At 34.7% G+C, this 7,298-nt stretch overlaps 1 protein-coding gene across 1 annotated transcript in view; it reads left to right on the plus strand.

Moving 5' to 3' along the window:
* The window catches only part of TTC6 (tetratricopeptide repeat domain 6), a 101,584-nt gene extending 94,510 nt beyond the window's left edge, over nt 1-7,074 (plus strand). The window contains exons 36-39 of the mRNA XM_029286160.1: nt 2,651-2,803; nt 3,572-3,742; nt 5,991-6,216; nt 6,773-7,074. Coding sequence (XP_029141993.1) covers nt 2,651-2,803; nt 3,572-3,742; nt 5,991-6,216; nt 6,773-6,909 — 687 coding nt within the window. The 3' untranslated portion in view covers nt 6,910-7,074. The remainder of the gene's footprint in view (nt 1-2,650; nt 2,804-3,571; nt 3,743-5,990; nt 6,217-6,772) is intronic.
* Nucleotides 7,075-7,298: the final 224 nt, after the last annotated feature.

Consider the following 7,298-nt stretch of genomic DNA (forward strand, 5'->3'; position numbering starts at 1 on the left):
CCCTATAGTCAGCGATGGAATCAGCGATGGAATCAGCTGACTGATTCCAAAGAAGATTGACTTCTTTGAGCTATAGGGTTGAAGAAGATTATATCACATTCCTTGGACAACCAAGAAAATAAACTATTCAGTAAGAGAAGAAATAAAGCTAAAATGTTCTTTAGAAGTAAAGATCATGAAGCAAACTCTTCTATACTTTGGATACATCTGAAAGATTGATGGAAACAATAATCATGCTGGGCAAGATAGATGAAAGTAGAGTAACAGGCTGATAGCAGACGAGATGGGGTACTGGAATCACAGAAATGGCACCTGCAAGAATTGCATAATGTGGCAAAAGGCAGGACAGCTTGGAGAGCTTTTATTCCAAGAGTCACCAGGAGTCAGCTATGACTCAACAGAGCTTTACAATACAAGGATTAAGCTCTGTTAATGAAGATGCCCAAGCAGGCAGAAATCCTTTTACACTTAATACAAAGTAAAGCAATGCAAATCTTTGAAGGGCATGCTTCATTAAAAAAAAGCTTTGATGAAATAACTCTATTAAGACCATTTGCATATTAAAGTGGAGACCCACTTCAGTGCAATGAATTGAAACAGGTGACTGCAAAGCACTTTGCAGAATTTCAAAAAGCATTGCAGATTTAATTAGATTTCTATTGCTTCTGAAATTTTTACAAACATATATGGAAAACCCTGGAAAGGGAAGAAGTTGAGTTGATTTTTGATTTAAGATTGAAAGAAACCAGATTATTACCTGAAGGTGTTACAAAGAAATATTTGGATAGCGTCAGCATATTAATAGTACTCAGTTCCAAGCCTTCTCCAGACATTAGTAGTAGAATGGAATATAGAGGTATGCCATATAATAGTCCTATTTCAAGGAGCAACATCATTCAGAATTTAGGTTATAGATAGAATGGAATAATTGCAAGGAAGTGCTGTCCATTCCCAATTCTAGATGATCCATATCATGATTGATGATACTGAAAACCACTAATAAGTCAACAGCAACTAACAGGATTATGTGCTTTCTGTAAGTCTCTAAAAATCATTGATTAGACCAGCAAAGGCAATATCAACCTCATAGTCTACTTTTAAGCAGTTTGAAATGGGCCAAAATATCTGCTTTCATGAGAACTATCTACAACTGAGAGCTTACACCATTTTGAGCCCTTCAACCAACCTTGACAGATTAATTTGGCCTATATTGCCCTTCTTTGAGTGATCTAATTCAGGCTTCTTTAAAAGAGTTATTTCTAATTGCCTCCTTTCAACAAGAAGGTTGTTTGCCTTCCTTTAGATTCTCTTTTATCTATAATAAACTAAAATTTATAAACAAATTGGGTAAAAATCAAGAGGACATGTAGAGGAACCTACCATTCCAAGTAGCTTATCCCTATAAAAAGATGTAACAAAATATTTCCCCAAAATCTGAATTATAACAGCACAATTCCCCAAAGTTCTCTAGCAGAATGATAGGAGCAGTGCAGTCAGCTCCCCACCATCTGAAAAAACTCAGCAAGCTGCAAAGAATATATGTAGAAAAAAATTACTTTTTGCTGCATATATATTCATATTATAACCCAACAAAGGGATAGATCATCATGAAGAAATGTGATCACTAGGAATCAAAGATGACTTAATAGCGTATAAGCAAGTAATCAATCAATCCTAACCCATCAAGTGGGCTTTATATCTTTCTTTTTACTGAGTTTGAATTAAATCTTCCATCTGCTCTATAGCTACCTGCTTTACAGGTTCAAGTCCCACAGTTCATCAATATATTGGGCCACATTTGAGGCAGATCAGAGAGGACATTTGTGAATTACGATATGAATTCCCCTAATAAGTTCATTATTCCAGCTATTAATCAGAGCATCCACAGAGTTGCTGATCAGACTGATCAAAACCTTTCAAATGACATTTGGAATTTATTTGGAATCCAAATAAATCCAATTGCCTTTTTGGCAGGTTATCCAACAGATCACGACCCTTATAAAAATTAGATGTTGCTAGTAATCCAGCCTTAATAACATGCTGGTTTGCCCATAGTCATGGGGAGACATGAAGGATTTAACATGTATCATATGTTGACACTGTGATTAGTTTGGATAAACCATTGTTGTCATGATTGCTATGGTCCCTGAGCCATTCCAAACAAAACAACACTCAAATGGATATGAGGCTGGGGAATTCCAACATCAGTTCTGAAAAACCTCTGAACAGATGAGTAAGAAATCTCGTTAAGTTGTGAGATGGGTAGTCCTAACAGAATCCTCAGGCTGTTCCTAGTCACAGAACTGAAATTTGCACAATTTCCTGCTCAGTCTCTTAGCCTGCTCTACTGAAAAATACCTAGTGGGAAGTAGCTAGTCCCACCTTCCTACTTCAGTCTGCCAGGTCTCTTTTACTCTATTACTCAAGCCTAATCAAATCTCTAAAGATATGATATATTCCATTACATATCCAATTTATTCATGATTACTTAGGCACCACTAAGTGCCTAGTTACTAAAGGAATAAGTACTGTACTTGTTATTTTGATCTTCCTTCAGTAATAACTTTCAGCTTTTCTAAGGACATTCTAATAATCTCTTCAATCTTCTGTATTTTCTTTCTTTATTAATGTTTTTGTTACATTACTTCAGGCTCTTGGAAAATTTCAGAAAGCCTGGACTCAGTTTTCAGCAGCCATTCATTGTGATCCTAGCTGTCACATTGCTTATGATGGACGTGCTATAGTCTGTCTACAGATGGGGGACATTTTTGCTGCTTTTCAAGATACAAATGCTGCACTAAAGGTAAATAGTTTGTAACTGAGCAAGACTGAAGATTTTCTGCCCTTTTTAATTAATGCTTTCCTCGGAGTTTGGGTTATTCTCGCTCACAAGGCCTTTTCAGGTATTCAGAAAATGCAAGCATGAAAAGGAGAAACAGGAATAGGTGCACTTCCCTGTCCCCAATCCCTTGCTGTTTCAGAGCTGTGTTTTTCAAATTTGGCAACTTTAAGATGTGTGGACTTCAGTTCCAAGTATTCCCCAGTCAGCATGGGGAATTCTGGCCTGAGTGAAGTACCTCATCCTAACCAGCCTTCTGGGACACCTTTAAACCTGGCTTTTTCATCAACCTTGGGGATCCTCTGGTAAGCCTACAAGATGGCTATATGATATCAAATGATGGTTGTTCTCCCACATTCTTGTTTTTGTAAATATTTTTTTTATTTATGTTTATGTGTTTTATGGTTTTAATTGTTAATACGTTTGTATGTGCCCAGAGTAATATTTTATGAGATGGGCAGTTACATAAATCAAATAAATAAATAAAGTTTGATAGATATGCTTCCAGTGATAGGAACTTTTAAATTATTTTTCAAAAATGTAGCAGCCCCTAGAACATGTTTTACACCTCTCTCATGCACTGTTACCCCATTATGAAAGAGAGATTCAAGTATTTTGGGCCATAGCTTAAAGCCAGCTACCAGATTAAGATATACTTTATACATGTACTGCATCTTATACTGTACATCTTTTATGCATTTTAATCTAAAATCTTATTTGTCTGCATTTCAGATAATCACTAACGCAGAATTGCTTACAAATCGAGGTGTGATTAATCAGTTCATGGGATATTTAAACTGTGCTATACGTGACTATCAGCAGGCTATCACCATTGACCCCAATTATGCTTTAGCCTATTTCAATGCAGCAAATGTCTACTTTTTAAACAAGCAATTCTCACAGGTTTGTATTTGGTTCTATGCTGGCATAGTGGGGGTTTTTTTAATCTCCTTTGGGGAAGCTTTTTTAAAATTATAACTACCAATTGCTCATTTTTGTCTTTATTAAATATGTGAATAATAATACAAATTTCAAATATATACTACATAATAAATAGCTGAGTTGACAATCTTGAATGTCAACTCAGCTATTAATAACTTTGATGAATAAATGAAATGAAAATAATTCCTTGAAAATATATAATCCTAGGCCAAGTAATTTAAGGAAATTTAACTAAGTTACTTGAATTTTTTTTATCCCTAGGCCCTTTGGCCTCTTTAAAATATATTCAGTACAATAAATTGTTCTTTACCTATCGTAAAGTGGCAATTGACTCACAGCCTACTTTTGCAACTTGAGTTTACATTTAGAGAAAAGGGAAGTCAGAGAAAATTAAGATGTATCTGACTATCTCACATCTGGGACTGACAATGTGTCGCATATAGATAACAAGCAGCAAGATTTTTTCATATATATAGAAAAACTATCAAAGATGTTGACATTTTCAATGCATAATTTGCAGAAATCTCAGAAGGGTAATAATGAATTTAATTTCTGGCAGCTGAGTCATTATAGGTAATCCTGAAAAGGTTTGACAGTTCTGTCTTTTTTGCACAGTAGTGCAGTGGGTTGTAAAGAGAATGCTAGTTTATTTTTGCACATGTTTCAAACAAGTGGCTGCTTGTCAAGTACAGTAAATTTTAAAAATGCCTTCTTCACATTTTGCCTAAAATGACAGTTATGTCTTAAGGCCTGGGGGCTCCATCTCTTCGCCTAATATTTTTTCACTTTTAGTTTTGTTTGCTTTAGTTTTTAATGTTAATAATAGCAAAAGGCAGCCTTACTTGTAATAGCTTACATCTTGCAATATATCTTTAAGATTATTAAACAACATCATCATTGACAAGTGGTTTGAAGATCTGTTAGTGGAGTCAGAAAAAAAAATCATCTGGCAACTACAGAGCAACAAACTACATTTCAGCTGGTTGAGATTTCTTACAGCATAGAAGACCATGAAGTGCAACATGTCACTGAAAATTCATTTTCTGCAAACATGCAGAAAATGCATGGGCAACCAGACTGGTATTATATTGGTATTGCACTGAACGATCAATGTCTAAGCAAATGAAGTGTATGCATTACTGTCAAACGAAGCAATTTAGAAAGAATAGGCAATAAGCTAATCTTGGTATAACCAACTCATAGGTAACAGGCTAGTTCTCTCACTTTCCCTCTCACTACAGAAATATTAAATAGACCATTCTTATATTATTTCAATGTTAGTATACATGTAAGATGTTTCAGTCAGCTGAATGTAGTTTGTTGCTCTGTAATTGCCAAGAAAATTCTCAATAACATCCTTGAATGCTTTCCAGATGATTTTTTCTGACTCTGCTAACAGATCTTCAAACCGTTTGTTCTTGACGATGTTTCTGATATGTGGACCAACAAAAATGCCTCCCTTAATCTTGACATCATTCTTGGAAACATCTGTTTCAAATAATGAAAACCGTCCATGTCAGTACAGAAAACAAGGTTGTCAACCTGAACCCAATCAAAGAATTGCCAACAATTCCTGCTAACAGTTTACTGTTAATAGTAAATAGTTCAACCAAAGAACCTCCAAGACCTCTCTCACCAACACTGACAACGCAAACCTTTAAAATATAAATTGAGAGCAAACTCCATTCCTTACTAGCACTGAAGATGATACCTATTTTGGGTAATGAAACATCTGCAAGAAAACAACCAAGCTCAGAGAGCACCGAGGACCCCCTCATTTCAACCCTGAGTTACAACTATTATCCTTTATTGATAGCTTCCATTATACAAAAATTGCCCATTCCTGTTTGTAGGCCTAATAATTTTTTTTTTGCTGAGATGAGATAATAATACTATGGTTTGTTTACAGCAATGTAGTTTTTTTTCTGCATCTACAGTTCAATTATAGTAGAAATTTAAAAACAGGAACCAAAAATATGGGGATGCAACAATGATTAATCTGAATTCTCCAGAAGAAATGAGTGAACAAATGGTATAATTGGTGAGGAAAACAGCAAAGTAAAATGATATTGGCTTGCAGTACTAGTATAGGAGATCTCTTGAAGATCAAGTTAAGATGATTGCATTCTACTTATATTTTATCTAAGGTATTACTATTTTGACAAATCAACAATAATAAATAATTAAAACATTTTATTTAATTTTATAGGCAAATGACTATTATGACAAGGCCATAGAACTTGATCCCCAAAATGAATCTGCTTTCCTGAATCGAGCTATTACAAATACGCTCTTAAAAAAATTTGAAGAAGCAAAAACAGATTTTGAGAAGGCAATTTCCTTGTCTCCTTTGTCTGCAGCAATATATTTTAACAAGGCAAATCTCTACAGCATGTTACAACAATATGAGCAAGCTGAGGAAGACATTTCAAAAGGTACTAATAGCTGAAATATATACATCTCTTGACACACTCATCACTTAAAACGGGTAGTACAAGACTACAGAATGAGATGGTTCGACATAATGAATCACTTGTTGAGGCTGGTGGGAGTGATGGGTGAATTATGCTGGTATGAGGGTCTCCTTCATCATTTTGACAAATAGATCATCAGTGCTGCTCAAGCTTTCAGCACTAGCCATCTGTTCAGCATGGGAAATCCTTGCATCCTACAACAAATTGCAGTGTGCAGGTCTTTAAAGATCAGAGCACATGGGATGATTTATTATCCTGCCCCATCACTTTTCACTGCCTATGCTTAGAGATTTACAAAACCCAAACATACTTTTTTGAGCTAATGCTAGGCCTCTTGCTTAGATTTTTAGTCACTGGAATTCATGTCTTACTGAATTGAATCAACCAAAGAGAAATATAATCGATTAACGTTTAAAGAATTTCAAAGATGAAATGCATGCAGTATTTTGAGTAGAAATATTAGCATATAATTATTATTTTCTTGAGAAATTACCTAATAAAATGTTACCTTTTACAGCCCTTTCAATTCAACCTTATGATGCCTTGATGTATAAGCTCAGAGCTGATATTCGTGGCAAAATGGGATTAATTCAAGAAGCAATTGCTGATTACAAGAAAGCCATCAGCATCCAAGAGCTAATCAACAGCAATTGAAAAGATGAACACTAAAAAATATTTATAGTACTATTTAAAACTGGATAACATTTTCTACTGGTATAGATAGCTTGCACTAGTGTTTTGTACTTATCACAGTTTTAAAATACATACATTTCAGTACTTAATTGCAGAACTTGACAAGAAGCATTAAATAAAGCAAAGTAATGTTAATCAATGAAATAATGTTATTATTTATTATGTTAATACTTATATTCTGTTTCTCTATGGATAGCCATGTTTAAATTCAAATATTCTCAATACAGTTACTGTAGAACTAAAATAGAAATTCACATTTTGCATTTTGCTTGGACCAACTACAGGTCTGGAAAGTCTGGTTCATGGGTCTGTCAGGTATTTGACTTTTCCTATGCTTGCAAAGACCAGTC

Source organism: Protobothrops mucrosquamatus, unplaced genomic scaffold (genome assembly GCF_001527695.2).
Source record: "Protobothrops mucrosquamatus isolate PMUCROS unplaced genomic scaffold, P.Mucros_1.0 scaffold2999, whole genome shotgun sequence".
Lineage (NCBI taxonomy): Eukaryota > Metazoa > Chordata > Lepidosauria > Squamata > Viperidae > Protobothrops > Protobothrops mucrosquamatus.